The following is a 16,700-nucleotide window of genomic DNA, read 5'->3' on the forward strand; positions in this document are numbered from 1 at the left end:
GACTTGTCTGCTGGGAGGGGCGAGGCTGAGAGGGAGGGAACAGCAGCAGCGATAAAAGAAAGAAAGACAAAGAAAAAGGAAATGAGAACCTGGACACCTCTTGAGATCACCTATGGTGCAATAAACTCTGGCTCATCAGGCTCACACACACGCATACACACTGAGAGCTCGTCACTGGGATTCTTCCGCTCTGAGGTTAGACATAAAATGACCCAGTGGTGCTACAGCGTGGTACATTTAATCCTCAATCTCCTCTCCAGCCTGAGCACCCTCTTTGGTTTATGGCCGCTGCTGCAAAAGGCTCAGTGAAAAGCCACTGTGGGAGAAAGATTCACCGTCTGCTAAATCAAGGTGTTTGGACAATTCTCTATTGGGTCAAAGATTCACTGGTGCAGTCATTCTTTTAACTGCACCAATCTCTCCAGATATACTCATCCTCAGTCAACCTGTATCCAAACACGTCACCCCTCCACACATTTCTCTAATCTTTTCTAATAAACACTTCTTTGATTGGTCCTGCTACATATTTTATGTTTAATCTACCTATCCATCCATGCTTCATTACCTGGTTTAGAGCCTTCATCCACAGAGCCATTGTAGACCTGGTTTTTGAACTCGGGTCTGTTGTCATTCATGTCGATGACGAAGATGTACAGATCGATGGGGTTCTCCACCTGGTTCCCATTCATGTCCACAGCATGGGCTCGCAGCTAGGAGACACGAAGACACAGCAAAATCAGGTTGTATTTAAAGCATTGTGGATTTGGGAAGTAATGAACAGATAAATAATGTATGAAGATGAGTGCTTGTATAGTTTCATAAAGAAATATAATTATGTAGGGTAAACATTTGGTGATTAATGGATAATAAAAACATTTATTACAGAAGGAACAAGGGATTCTTCAATTTAACAACATTTATTTATAACCCCTTATTCATTCATTCATATTTTGGTTTCTGACACTTTTACAGTTCAGGCAAATTCTGTTGTCTCTGCATGTGTTTGTTGGAAACATATTTTGAAATGTATGTTATATTTTACACGTGAAAGTATTCATTTTCTGTTGATTAAAACGTTATTTCAGAATACTTTAGTCTGGTTTAGTTAAGTTACTACTCTTTTGTAACCTTACTGTACAATCTGTGGTTAGAATTGGAAATACTCAAACTAAATATTTGAATAGTTGTTTTGCATGTTTGAATATCATCTTCGTTTACTTGTGGGATAGACGCCCTCATTCCCTCAGTGTAATCCCAAATGTTTATACTCAAAGGAATGGACAGGAGAAAGCGAGAAGCAACATAAATAAAACACAAACAAACGTCAAAGATTTCTGAAGCTTCAAGGTGACTGCTTTCACAGAACCTCTAAAGCCGAACAAAAACCCACATTCACTCAATTTGTATTCAGCTCTGCTAAAAAATACACAGTCTGATCAAATCTGCATTGTTGAATAACACAGTATACCAGTTTCAAAAAGATTTATTTAAAGAAGTATAAGGTAGGGTCATAAGAGTCACTCTATATATGTTTCTTGGAAAGATGTAACCTTCGCCATCATGTACTTTCTTTACACTTCTTATCTCTTTTACACCTAGTCCCTGGAAGTGTTTTATCTCGGTACAAAACCAAAACAAGAAACATCTTATTTATTCGAAGCAGGCAATGTTATAAAGGCAAGGTTCCCGTGCTAGGATCACTGTGCATCCCAGAAAAACATTCTGTCAGGTTTTGTTTGAAAGAGAGCTCTGAAAAAATCCTCACTTCCCTCTGAATCCACAAACTCCGTCGGCCCATCTCAAATTCAACTCTTCTGTGTTTAGATCAATGGAATCGCCAACTAGGATTTCTCACAAAGTTTGGACATGAAGTTATTACTGGAATCAATACATAGCGTGAAATGTGTCTTGACTGCCTTCTCTGGAGGAAAGGAAAAGAACCGAATGGAAATGAGAGTAGAGAAAAACAACTGAATTATCAGGGAAATGTTGAGTTTAAATAAATACTTGAGATTTGTCTTCTCACTGCATACTTGAAGGTCAAACTAGCAGACAGAAAAGCTCTTTCAGAATGGCTCTCAGTAAGGCTGTTTTGATTTAGTTTACCTTACCTAGGAATGTTTATATCCCTGACCATGACTTATTCAGTGATATTTCTGTCAGCTGCAAGCACCCGGGATGTTTAGTTTACATGATACCAGGGGGGAGAAAAAGGCTCATTCAGATACTATCTACATCCTGCTCCTAAAAACATAGGCTTGTAAATATTTATTTAGTCAAAATGTCAGCAATCAATTCCAGGCCCCTTCACCTGATCTTATGGTAGGGGTATTCATCTAAAGGTAGGATGAAAAAAGACAGAATTGCAAGCAGCTGGAGGAGGCGAAATAAAACATGTTAGAAACTACAAGAGAAGATTAAAAAAAACGTCATTTGTTTCATCATGTATGGAGGATAATGGGAATGATACTCTTCCAGTCTTAGTATGCTTGATAGGAAATCTGCTACCTGGCCATTTTGCATATACAGCACTAGAGCCAAATCAGTAAAATAGCCTCCAGGCTTGTTGTGGCAGAAAATAGAATAAACAGCACTCTCCATAGGCTCCTTCTCCTCAGAGAGGTGAAGATTTCTCCCACTGCCGCCCATCCTCTCCTCCGTCTGCTTCCACTTTGCACCTCCACCAAAATGTCCTCTTAAGGTCTCCCTGAGGTTAATTTCACTCTACCTTTTCCACTGCATTGTCTGATCTGTCCTGCCATCGCACCCAGCATCTCTCTGTGCTGTTAGAGGCTACGAGCCTTATCTCTCGCCACCCTCATCCCTCCATGCACCTACACCCTAATTCAATAACAGCAAGAGCAAGAGATTACCGCCATGTTTAAAGAAGGCAAAATGCATTTCTGGGTCCAAATTAAAGTTATTATCTTGAAAGGCAGGTGGAGAAAACAGACTGCACCAGGCAGTGCTCGGCTTTTGGCAAAGAGGCAGCATACTGATAGAGATAACAGCAAACCCGGAAGCTCAAAGGTTTTCCCTTACAGCGCATATTGTTAGACGGCTGGATTTGAATTTCAACTGCTCTTGAAATAAAAAGAACTAGACCGTAACTTTGTTGTGCCCTTGCATGAGATATGAAGTCAACAAAAGAAAGAGCACAAAGTCAAATATAACTTTGTGTGAGTTGTTCAGTAAATAAATTATTCCACGTCTTTTAAAGTTATCTGAGGATTGAGCATGTTCATGTTTTATACAATACAGTTTAATTGCTTTCTTGTAGCTTTAAAAGCATTGAGTGTGAGAGGACTTTAATTTATTTAGAAGTGCAATTCTGTTTACACGTACATCTTGTCTCAGCTGGTTTCTCCCTGAAATGTGTATTCCACCCCAACTATAGCGTTTTCTCTACAACAAACATGGAGTTTAACTTAAGCAGCCCTTAGCAAGCTTCCGCCTTTCTTAACAAATCACCTCATTGATTGGAGTTTGTCCTGGGTATAAATCTGCTCACACTAAAAGGTTGGACTTGGCAGGAGTGTTAGTCAGGACTAGGTTCCCATATCAATGGATAGCAGCAGGTACAAATACTGGGAAACAAGGGACAAACTAAAGTGATTTAAAAAGTGTGGTTGCCTACTACATCAAAGCCCTGAAGCTCTCTTTCCACGACTAGCTGAGGCAGCAATACAACAAGTTTATACTTTTATGAACTTTAAATGCACTTTGCCTGAATGTTTAATACTTACATGCCTTGAACAGCAAGCAAAGCACAAAGGTGAGAGGAGGCGTTGTTTGAACTCAAATGAGGAAGCGCTAAGAGAAGGTGTCTTGTCCAATTAGTTTTTTGACCAGAACAGCATGGACAACACAAAGATGGCCATCCAACAGTGCTCTGCAGCTTCTCATTTAACTTTTCTCAAGAAAGCAACAAAGCACTTTTCCTAAAGTCTAACTATTCCTTTGATGAACAGACATGAGAAAGACATCGATATTCTCATCTTGTTTTCAGAATGGCGTTTCACTTGTTTTTCACATCTTGCCACTCACTTATCTATTTTTATTCTTTATTTGCCTCTGTTACTGGCACAGCTATGTTGCTGGCTGAGAACTTAATAATGAATTAACACATACTCTAACTTTAACCACACCTTTAAGAGTACAAATAATTTCATTATTCCTCCCACCATTGCTGTGCACTTAAGTTTTGATTGTTCTTGCAGTGATAGAAGAACAAGAACCAACACGCAAACAACTCGTTTTCAATTTCTATGCTAAAGTGATTTCTGGCTTATTGTAATAATGTAAAGCAACCTTGTTATGTATTCTTTTTTGATTTAATTAAATGATTTCTAAAGCTCATTTGTTTTTTCATAATGTGATATGTTGAGCAAATGTATGTTGGAATAATGAATGAAATATTAAATTAAATCTAAAACACATTATTACCATCTCATGCATATTTCATGTTTCAGGGTGAAGCGAACACTGTAAGAATTACAATTATACTACAAGTGAGGGATTTTATATGCTTTATTTGTTTTATTTTATTTTAGGGTTATAGACTCAGCACCAATGTATATCAATCAAAATGACGTAGGATTACATTTTATTTTAGTTTCTTATCTAATTTTATCTCTTTGGGTATTATTTTATTCGTATTAATTATTGATTTTGTTTTTATAAGAAGGCTTTTTCATAACATAGAACCGGATAGAACTGGCAGTGGCTCAGTCAGTAGGGGCTTGGACTGGGAGCCGTAGGGTCGCTGGTTCAAGTCCCCGACCAGACCTAAATATGGAGTGTGGACTTCTACTTGGAGAGGTCCCAGTTCACCTCCTGCCCTGCCGTGGTGCCCTTGAGCAAGGCACCGGACACCCCCCTTCCCCCCCACTCCCATTGCTCCCCGGGCGCTGTACAATAGCTGCCCACTGCTCCTAGTACTAGACTCCTTGTACTAGGATGGGTTAAAAGCAGAGGCCAAATTTCACTGTGTGTGCTGTGTGCTCTGCATGTGTGACCATTAAAGAGGGTTTCATCCCTCCCTATTCTATTCTATTTCTATTCTGCCTTAAACCTGCTTGTTGGGGTGGTTTATATTTTATGTGTTAAAGGGACAACTGTCTGTAAAAGGATGACTGTAGTTTATTTCAAAGGTCACAGCTGAGACACACACACACACACACACACACACACACACACCACACACACACACACACACACACACACACACACACACACACACACACACACACACACACACACACACACACACACACACACACACACACACACACACACACACACACACACACACACACACACACACACACAAACTACTCACATGGTAGGAAGAGCGATGTTCTCGATCGAGAGGTTTGGTGACGAACATCTTTCCTACCACGGGGTCGATATTGAACACCTCATTAGGCGGTTGATCTGCTCCCACCCCAGTGATGCTGTATCGGATGGATATGTCCTTGTCTTGATCTGAGCGAATCTGCATCAGAACAAACAAAGAGGAACTGTCAATCAATGGTTTAGTGAAGTCTTATACTGCGTTTCAGCACTCTTACAGTGAGGAATCTCAACTCAAACACACAGCCGGCCTTAACCTATTGGAGCAACATGTGCTGAGGGGTGTTTATTACTCAAGCATCAGTTTATGATATGCAGCTTGAGTTTAATAATTCCGTCCCAGAAATCTGATATTGCATATTTTTCCACTGGAAATTATGAACAGGCCACACACACACTCCTTCTCACACACACACATATTCATCACAGTTTGGCATTTCTAGCTTCCACATACTCAAAGATTCCATTAGTGCTGCCGCAGGGAGCGCTATGTATTCTGTTTGGCAGAATTGGACAGCTTCAAAGAGAAATTTAAATTCAATTTTTTGGGTAAGGAGAAATGAAATCAACATATATTTACTGTTAACTGACAGGCAGGTAGTGATTTATTAAGATTAGCTCGAGCCTAGCTGGGATAGATACAGGTTGTGAACAATAATGGCAATTAGGGAGGAAAGTGTGGTGGTAATTCTGTTGTAATTTAGGGAAGCAACAACAGGCTAAAGCAATAAACACGCTGTTAGAACACAAAAATGGGCAAGAAGGAAATAATCATCTCAAATCTCATAACAGAAATATTGAATAACGGTGGAGATGGGAAGCGCAGTGTTCTTTAAGGAATACATTCGTTTACTTCGATTCAGCTTTTCCTTCCAGACAGACAGTGAATAGGTGCATTAAGTGCACTGTTAGGCCTGTGATTTGGGCTGTGTAATTGGAACTCATCTGGAGGAGTTTTTCAATTTACTGCCCAAATTGAGTCCAAACCTCTAAGCATCCCATCTCTGTCCATGAACTACATGACAGCCCATGAACATCAGCTGATGTATCAACATGACTCAATCATAAAGCTACTCCAGTATGCGGGCACGTACTGCGCACGCACAACCGCACAACCACCCACCCACACAACCACCCACACACCCACACACCCACACACACACACACACACACACAGGGATGGCCAGCCTTTTTCACTAATCAATCTTGATTTGACTGCAGAGTGCACCATAAGAGTAAAGACTGTCCAAAGTCCTCTCCATCTTTCAGCACTCGAGCAACCAATTTAGCCCTACTTTTGACACACTTGGAATTCTGCCTTGCTGAGAAAATAGCTGAAGCAACTAACAAGGACACGGAACAGACACATAATATTAGACAGGTGTCATCCTGACTTTTCCTGCTGGTGGAAGAAGAAAGCTGTCACCATCACTACACTGCTATTATGACTATTTCCCTCCTCATCAGCCTCGACATTATCATAAAATCTCCATTAGAACGATCTGGTTGAGGAGGTGTGTCTTCCTAATCAAACAAATGTGATCAGTTATAGACACCTTCCCCTGTATGAGGAGCTGTCACAACATCCTACAAATGCTATTTGTGCATGTCTGTATGTGTGTTTTCTTTGGGGAATAGAAGGAGGAGAACGTCAGAATGCTCTGCACATATCTCAGCGAATTACTGTTGACAGCTATGATAATTAACGAGCTGCAGGCATCGACTGCAATTACTTCAAAGAAACTCTACCCGTTAAACACCGACAAACTAACAAATATCAGTTAGTGGCTCAGTTGAACTCTCAGTGTAGCGCCATTACCCTCCTCTACAGCAGAGACTGCAGCACACTGACTCCATCTACCTCTCCTGTCGCATTAGAAAATACAAGCAATTATTACACATCCCACTGACAAACTGTCTCCCCCTCTTATTCATTGCCCTTTCTCTCCTCCCCTCTTCTTGTCTTTCCTTTCCTCTGCCCTCCCTTCTCCTTTCCAACTCCTTCTCTCTCATCTCCACTCCTCCCCTTTCCTCTCATCTCTCCCCTCCGCTGTTCTCTCTCTCATCACTCTCTCTCTCTTTCTTCGCTTCAGGTCTCCATTGGGACAGAAGCCATGCATGAAAAATGAAATTACTTCAAACCGTTGGCCTTGGCAGTGGCTTCTAAATCCTCACCAGTTAGGAAGTGATAGCTCTCCATAATTCCATTTGGGTTTTCCCCGCCCCCCTGATTTCCCACCCTTTTCAAGTCGTCCTGCTTGGGGGGGTGAGAAGAGTTTCGGCTGCACGTTTTGACAGTCATTCCAGCCAATTAGCTCTCCCGCCCACAATGTTCACATAAACGCTTCTAAAGCTGTCGAGGTGCTGCGCCAGAAACCTTAACCTCCACTGTGTATACCAAACTTAACATATGCGCATCACATACATATTTACATTGGTATGCATTAAAGACCTGATAAAGGATAATAGCTAGCTGTTGCTGGGTGTCAGTCTTCTCTTGTTGTCACAGAATAATGTGACAGGCAATGGCATTTCAATAGTGAGCAGCTCTTGCTAACATTCTGCCATTTTAGCTTCAGAAACAAAGGGTACATGTTGAAAAAGTGAAGAGCTTCTCATAACTGTATTCACAATCTTTTTCTATAACGACAAAGGGGAAACTCTGCCTTGCAACACTGCTATCTGACACCTCACAAAATACCACATAGTCACACAAAACAATTCTCCATTGGATAATAAATAACAAAGGAATTTATTTTCAAGAGCGCCAATAATTCGATAAAAATGTTTTTTGCCGTTTTTCGTTTCTTTGGGTTTTTTTCATCTTTTTTTTCTTTCTTTTCAATTGTGTGTATGTGGGTCTACAGAGAGATAGTGGAGGAGAAGCGCTCAGCCAACAAGGATTGATAGTGAGAGAGAAAGAGAGAGAGTCATGACTGTATCATCCGGCATCAGAAACCAGACACTGTCTAAATGACCTATTTGTAGACGGATCAAAGCAATTCCCTTCATTACTGACAACTTGTCTGGTTCTTAAGGAGATCTTATCAGTGAGCTTAGCTCCCTTCTACCAGGCAAAACTGAATCAAATGAGAAATTATCATGGCACCGAGTCTTTGGGGAAAACAGAGAAGATGAGATGAAGAGAAGGGAGTGAATAACACAGAGGAGCCGTTCCACCACCAGTTACTAGGAATTTATTCTCGCTTAAAAATGCATGTTAACTAATACTTTGAAATGTTTCAAACCACAACTACTTAGATATTTGACAGAGCTGCATGTTTTAGATGTACACAGCTTTTTATTTGTTTTTATTATGTTGATATTTAAAAAATGTAATCCAAATTGCAACCATCATGTGTGGTAACAAGCTAACATTGGTGCTAGATATGTACAACGACATAATGAGAGCTGTTAATATTGAGTGACTTGAAATCAAAACCCCTATAGAATGAAATGCAATAGATGTAGTTACTCCTAATATGTAATCCACCCCATTTGCAAAGGAGGGAGTAGAAACAACAAATACTAGGAACAGTGTTTCCCACAGAATTTGATTCTATTTGTGGGGGCACCCCCCCCACCCCCGACAAGAAAAGCCAAAGGCCCCTTAACCTATTCGGGTGGTCCACGCATCCACTCCCCCCTCAAATAAGATAATACATGCAAGTTCATGGCTACTGTAGACAACGTTCTTGTTGCTCTTGCATTGTTAATGAGTGAATCACACCGGAGTTGAGGATCTGTGGGGTTTATTCTCCCAAAAATATAATTTAAAATGTAGGCATTTAGGAGATGCCTTATTCCAAAGCAACTTACAATGACCAATTACAGGGACATTCTCCCTGGAGTAACCGAGGGCTGAGTGCCTTACTCAAGGGCACACTAGTAGTGGTGTTCCAGGCAGGATTTGAACTCGCAACCTTCCGATCATCAGCCCACCTCACTATCCATTAGACCACCAAAAAAATAAAAAAGAATACAAAATAAATTAAAAAAAGAATAATAATATATATATATATTTTTATGAGATCCATTTGTGGCGGATGTTTGCTATAAATAAGCAAGATCTCTTTAATGTCTTTTTCTTTTAATGGCACAGTGTTTCTATTTTCTTTTGCTTTGTAAGACCACATTTTTGTGAAGTTAATACAAAAGTATCCTTTAAAAAGATTGTATCTACCTCCTTTGCCCTAACATACCCTGAGATAGCTCGACCTTAGTTATCCTGGCTGGTCTCGGGTCTATTTTTAAAGGTAATTTAGGTAAAAACTCAGAAAATAATGGTTCTTTTATGAAAGGCACTACATGTCAACAGTGGTGAGGAACATTGAGAGGCTCTGGTACACTCATTTCAGAATATAATATTCTGTTAGCAGCTTTTTCCTCTTTGACCAGAGGATGAATGCGCTGTTAGGTGATGGTTAACTGGCTGCTAACCACCTCCTGGTTGTAAGCCAACCAGTCAAGTATCCGTTTACATCCATATCTGTCGTGTCTGTTACGCAGCGTCCACACGGCGGCGTGCGTTGAAGCTTGCCGGTGGGCGTGTCTGAAACTCGACCAACAACCAATCACATGAATCTCACGCGGTTTGATTGGCTAGAGCTTGTACTGGCATATGATTTGATTGGCTGACGCTTCCATCGAAGCTTCAAAAGTAGAACATTGCTCTACTTTTGAAGCGAGCAAAGCGAAGCGACGGAACCACAATGCAGTTGGGCAAAGCGTGACGTCACCCCATTCAAAGTGAATGGGCAGAAGCGTTGAAGCTTCAACGCACGCCGCCGTGTGGACGGGCCGTTACTGTAGGACTCTGAAGGATTTATGTTTATGTTTTCTTTGGTGCAATAGAAGATCGTTTTACCTGACCTATTATGTCATTATGTGACATTATAGGACAATCACCTGAAGCACAATATCAGAAAATCCAACACGCTTGTGGTGGAATGCCAGAGGAACAAAAGCCCCCCAGGGAGAGGAAGTGAGGAGGATGGACTCAAAAAAGAATCTTGGGTTTAAAATCAATACAAATACTGGACTGCAGATCTTCCATCAGTCTGCTGTATCCACGGCTCTGTTCTTTACAGTGGTGAGCTGGGTTAGAAGAATGAAGGTTTGGAGCTCAGCAGGCTCAACAAGCTGTTAAGGAAGGTCAGCTAAGTGCTCAGGTTGGAACTGGACAGCAAGGAGGCAGCGGACAGGAGGAAGAGGACAAAATCAAAGCCATGTATAACCCTTTTCTCCTTCTCTAAAACAAGCTGTGGCAGATTGGCAGCTCGTTGCAGAGAGAAAGATCAAGGACAATGTCAAAACCTGGGAGTTGTTACTCTACACCAGGGTCTAAGAATATAGGATGAAGTTTGGTGCAATGATTGTAAAGACTCTGCTTTTTTTATGTGCGATATAGGAGTATATATAATTGTAGCCATGACAAAAGACAGTTCTTCAACCATGTATGTTGTTCAACCCGATCCGTACAATCACCACAATGTCAAGGTGGACACCCAAGATTAATGTCACCAATCCAGTATCTAATCAAATGTGAATTATGGTCACAGTCCCCCTTCTGTTCCCGAGCTATAGCATTGATTATTGGCCCAAAAAGTGTTTTTGCTGAAAAATTATGATTGAACAGTTAAGATGACCTATTGGAAATAAAATGTCAGCAGTTCATCATTGTTATTGTATTAGAAATGTGTGTGAATATTCATAAGACTTTATTAAACATGTTTTAGCTTTCCCATATGTCAGCCAAAGGTTTCTGAAGAGCCTTCGTGAAGCTCAAAGAGTGTGGTTCCTGCCATCTCTATCTTATCAGTGCTGCCACAGTACAACTCAGGATGAAATACAAAATAGGCATTGTCAGGGAAATTGAGGCAAAAAATAGGTGATGCAGAAGAGCAGACAGTTTGCTCACCTGTCACTCAAGTTTTACTCTTAATTATAAATAAAATGTATAAATATTAAACCACTATAGTTGACATAAACAGGAACATTATCTACTGTATAGAGACCAACATATTTTTTGTAATAGGCTGTATATATATATATATGTTTTACTGTAAAGTTGGCATTTTAACATTAGAGTCTAGAGCAATTGCTCCCTTTTAGCCTCAAGTGGCCATTTGATGAACTGCCATTTTTGGCATTTCCATATGCCTCTTTGCTCAGGCCCACAGGTTGATGCTGCTTGCTTAAAACAGCACCCAATTATTATCAATTAATCTTTCAGTATACAAGTAGATATTTGATGCCAAATGAGAAAAAAAACATATCCCTCAAGGTGTTTCTGAGATATGTTCACATGGGACGGGCGGACCACCCAAAAACCAACCCATTCATCATTCATATTAAAAGGAGTCCCTTTCATTGACAAAACAGTAGTCATGAAACAATATTTTCTATGGCAACATTTGTGAATGAAAGGAGTATTTTTCAAACATTAATGTGTTTCTGTAACATCTTTTTTTATATGGGTCACAATTCAAACAAGATTGCTCTCTGCTAGGTTCCTGTATTCTTCAATTGATTAACAGTAACTTTCCTTAGAGTGCAAGCTACCTGACATGCATAACAAATTAACTACAGCCATAGGTGCAGCCATTATACATATTATAATTGATCTTTCCTATACTTGGAAGCGTTTTAATTACAGGTATAATTAAGGCCCCGCTCACACGGGACCGTTTGCGTTTATGCACAGTATGCGTATTCAAAAAAGTCTTCCGTTCACATGCATTTGTTTCATTTAACGTGTCTGTTCAAACGAGGCCGCTGGAAACGCTGTAGTACATATGCTGGGACTGTAAGTGGCGCTGTAACTTCCGCCAAAATACACCAAAAGCCGCGAAGAAGAGCAACCCGAGCAGCCCCGCTGCAATGTTGCCATGGCTACCCTTCTGTTTAAGCCCCGAAACTGAAACTGAAACTGAAAGAAACCGAATCTGTGGATATTGCATCCCGACCAAGAAGCACGTCTCCGTGGAGAGGACGGCTCAGAAAGAGAGATATTCTCTACAAACACCGGGTGAGATCCTCCTTTGTCAATATAATGGATCAATGCATGAAATCTGACTCTGTTTATTTTGTTTAAGGAGTAATATACTATATATATATAGGGCGTTAACAATTCTGGTTTGCCTTTTATAATATTATTTCATTCAAGAACCCCTTGTGCGTTTAATTAACACAGCTATTTTTGATAGTTGCTACAGCAGTGAGCAGGAGAGGTGGGGAGAGGCGGGGCTATCGCTATTTTTTCAGGATATATTCGTATAGAGGTGATTACACGGACTCGGTTGACCCCCCAGAGCGTTTCGTTTGCAAATCTATCCACCTTGGGACCCGTTATCGTTTGTGGGGTCAGTTTCTATCGGCCTCGTGTAAATAATAGGGCTATACGCACGCGAAACTATGCAGATACAAGCCGTTTTCTCCTCGTGTAAACGGCGCCTAAATGTAATTTGCTTTTTAGCATGTACATAACATTTCAATTACCTTAAGCATTAATGTAATTTTTCTTAGGGCGTTGTGGGTGAAAAGCAATTACCATAGAAATAATAGTTTAGATTGATGTGTATTCAGGAAGTTGGCATAATCATATCAAGTAAAACTAAAACAAATGCCACATGCACTGGATTTATTTCTGATAATCTCTATGCATTTTTAATCTTAGCCTCAACAGCCTTTATAGTTATATTATTTTGTTTTTATTTTAAGTTAGTCCATTTCATTGGGGCACATGACATGTGATGAGGCTCAGATGTGGTTGACAGTTGTTTCGAAATGGAAACAAAGTGACCACATATTTCTCTTCCTAATTGAAAATGTTGCAAAAATAAACCACTGTGAGACTCGTCTACAAAATAACTGTGAGACAGACATAACCTAAAATCGGTCTGCATTTGGTTACACAAAAGCAGCTTTGTGCATTACAGTATTTCTCCCTGACAGCTTCAACAATTGTTACAGTAAGCTGACTCTGTTTGAATGAATGAAGTGTTTTTAACTGCAAGGTTTCAAAAACACAACTGAAAAGGGTATAATCAGCATATTTAGAAATGTATATTTTGTAAAAGCATTGTATAAACAGAACACACAAACAGCAGTGCCATGACAATAGTTCAAAAGGCTACTTTTAGTTGTCAGCTGCAAAACATCTTATCACTATCAGGATTATGTATGTCTTACACAAACACACAAATACACACACAAACACACAGAGGCCTGTCATGAGAGTGCCAATTAGGTGCTATGTAGAGCGCTGCGGGTACGGAGAGCGACACTGGTTCACTGAGCAGGAGGACAGCACAAACACTCACTAGCAGACAGCAAAGTCACAACAACCCATAAAGAGGCATTTTTACAACTCTAAAGCCCAACAAAAAGGGATAGCGACTCCCGACAAAAATGCCAACAGCAACAAACAGAGAGATATGTTTTCAACAGAACAGTTAGAGCTAACAGGCAGGTGAGAAATGCAGGTAATGGCAAACAGGTCACAAACAAACTGGTTACATCTTAAGAGAAAGAGCCTCTACAAGAGAAAGGTTTCTAGGTGCCGTGGCATATCACGTGCACACTCCATCTGTCAAACGCACTTTGTGGCATGCACCTTGTGTGTTTTGCTGTGAGTCAGCAAAGTGTCTGCATTAAAAGCTTTTCTGTGGCCCTTTTAAAACACAGGCTTTTGCTCAGGCTTTGATGTTGAGTATTGTATCTCTTCAAAAGGTAGCGCAGGATTGATGTTGAGTAGTCCGTCTGAGGTTGGGATTTTCAAAAATGCACTTACTAAGTTAAACATAAAACAGAAGCTGCATAACATCTTGTATTTATTGCTGGTGAGGATTCATGAGTCTTCGTGAACAGACGTACCTGCAGCTATGTGTATAAAACACAGTCCACATTAAATCCTGCAATATCTGAACAATGCACTTCCACCGTTATGTTTGACGTGATTGATGTGACTCTAGGGACGACAATGTTTGACTTTTGGTCGGTCTACTTTGTTTAAGACTAAAACATCTCCAAAGTTATTGCTTGGCATGAATCACCCACATTAATGGACCCTACAGGAGAGATAGCCTGACTTTTCTTCTAGAGTTACCATGAGGGACATTTGTGGTTTTGCGTAAAAAGTATGGATTACCATTAAGTTTGGTTCAGTTTTCAACCAGTTTCCTTCTCTGAAAAGAGTTTGTATTTGTCATGTCTTGTGTTTATTGCTAATTAGGAAATATTGATATCCTTACGAAGCTATATGTTAAACTAATTTAGTGAACATGACGAACAGTATTTTGCTGACCATTAGCATGTAGGTTACTCTGCTAGTCCTAGCTTTTTCAATCTCAGTTGTGTTCTCTCCTGTTCTCCTCAATCGCCTCTTCTGTGTTTAGATACAGCTGATCTCATGACGAACAACACTGGATCCACTGTGTTGAAATTACGAATTGAATGATCAAAGAGCTAGTTAGAGGCAACAGAAAGTTGTTCTTATAACGTTTCTGCCGCACAGCTTCCTGCCATGTATTGGGAGCCTTATTTCATGGCTTTTCAAAGCAAATTGTACCTGTCTGCACAAAAAAAAAAGTAATTTCCAGATTCAGAAAGGGAAAGAGAGCTAGAAATATGGGTTTTCATATTTATCTGGCTTGGTTCATGTGAGAGTGACAGAACGAAATGGAGAGATAGTGTGCTTTTGTGTCATTTGAATGATAGCTAGAACTGACGCAGGTGAGATTATTAAAATAACTTCCTCCACATTAGTGAAAATAACATGGCGTAATGGAAGTTAAGCAGTGAATGACTTTTCCAATTATTGCACTGTGAAAAGAGGTCTGGTCTTTAATAGAGCAGGCTTACGGCAAATTAGAGGTGCTATTCTCCCTGGAGGTAACAATGGAACGACTCGCCCTCACTCCCTTCTTCCAGGCAGTGAGAATGAAAATAAGGCAGCCATTGTGAGGCAGACAAAGAGCGGCCGCGCCCCTTAGCATTGGCTTAGCAGGGTTAAAGTGTGAAGGCTACAATCTCACTATTACCCCTTCTCTCTCTGCGTCACTCTTTTTCATTAGGGGATTGATTAAATTGTGAAATCAGGAATGTGATGGATGCATGAATGTCTTTTCTACTGGCTCCCCTACAGGCTTTGACAAGGACAATATCAAGGACCCCATGTTACAGCCTTTCCCCCCCCCGTCCCTTCATCCCCAGGAAACCCAATCTAGGTAATTAGAGGAAAAAGTGTTGGCGACTTGAAGGAGAGAGAGGGGTGACAGTGGCTTGAAATCTGCTGCTGATGCACTTTTGCCAGCCATTTACTCCTCCCAATCCCAATACATGCACACACACAAAACACACACACACATACTTTTTACTGTTCACCTTTCGAACACCACTTTTCTCCTTCTTTACGCCACCACTTTCTTCTATGTTTTATTTTTTATTTCAAAATCCATCAGGCAGCATTGAAGGGGAGAAATGCAGACCAGAGGGAAAATGGAGGGAAGAAAGAGTGAGGAGAGTACGAGTAAGATGGGAAAAATGAAAGTGGCAGGGAATTGACTGCATCAGCAAAAACCCTGTGGCAGAGCATAAGCCCTTTTGGCTGGAAACCTGAAAACAGGAAGTTAAGAGAAGTGGCCAGGACGTGTTTGACAGGGCATCCGTTCGGCAGGACGGATCTATATTGTGAGAAAGCGGATGGAGTTTTTCCCTCTAGACCAGACATATGATTGTTGTTGGATACTATGCAACTGGAAAAAAGAAAAGGATCCCACATTGTCTTTTTCCATTTAGCTACATTATTGCATGCACATATTTCCAATGGAAACAGCTGTAGTGGAGTTTGGATGCAAAAGCATATAGTCCACTCCTCCCAGCCAACAGGGGCAAACACTTGGAGGTATCATGAGGTAAACAGATGTCTAAGGGCCCATATGTGAGTGAGAAGGCAAAGGGGGAAAGATGTTCAGGTAGAGGCAGGAGCAGTATGCGTGTTTGATGTCGACTGGAAGCCTGACAAAACGGGCCTCTGTCTGCCAAGCACAGACTGCAGAAACTGAAGAGGGCCTGGACCCTGCCATGCGCTGCTGCTGCTGCTGCTGCTGCTGCTGCTGGGTGTTTTGAAAAGTTGCACATTCATGTGTACATGCACACAAACACAAAGACCAACTGGCCTGCTCTTGTTCACGCACACACACGGGCAGCCGCACTGCAGCCTCTAAGTGTGTGTCAGAATGTTTCCCAGGATGTTCTGGCTCCCGGTAACCGAGCGAGGGATTCTGCTTGGCAAACTGCACCTCAGCAAGAGTCCAGCTGTCATGTTGACAAATGAACCTTGG

At 40.9% G+C, this 16,700-nt stretch overlaps 1 protein-coding gene across 1 annotated transcript in view; it reads right to left on the reverse strand.

The window, feature by feature from the left end:
* LOC117479386 (cadherin-4-like) overlaps positions 1–16,700 on the reverse strand; it is a gene marked incomplete in the record, with an annotated part of 211,729 nt that overhangs the window by 26,369 nt on the left and 168,660 nt on the right. Inside the window, 2 exon segments of the mRNA XM_034126335.1 lie at positions 566–710; positions 5,342–5,497. Coding sequence (XP_033982226.1) covers positions 566–710; positions 5,342–5,497 — 301 coding nt within the window.

The sequence above is a fragment of the Trematomus bernacchii genome, unplaced genomic scaffold (genome assembly GCF_902827165.1).
Source record: "Trematomus bernacchii unplaced genomic scaffold, fTreBer1.1, whole genome shotgun sequence".
Lineage (NCBI taxonomy): Eukaryota > Metazoa > Chordata > Actinopteri > Perciformes > Nototheniidae > Trematomus > Trematomus bernacchii.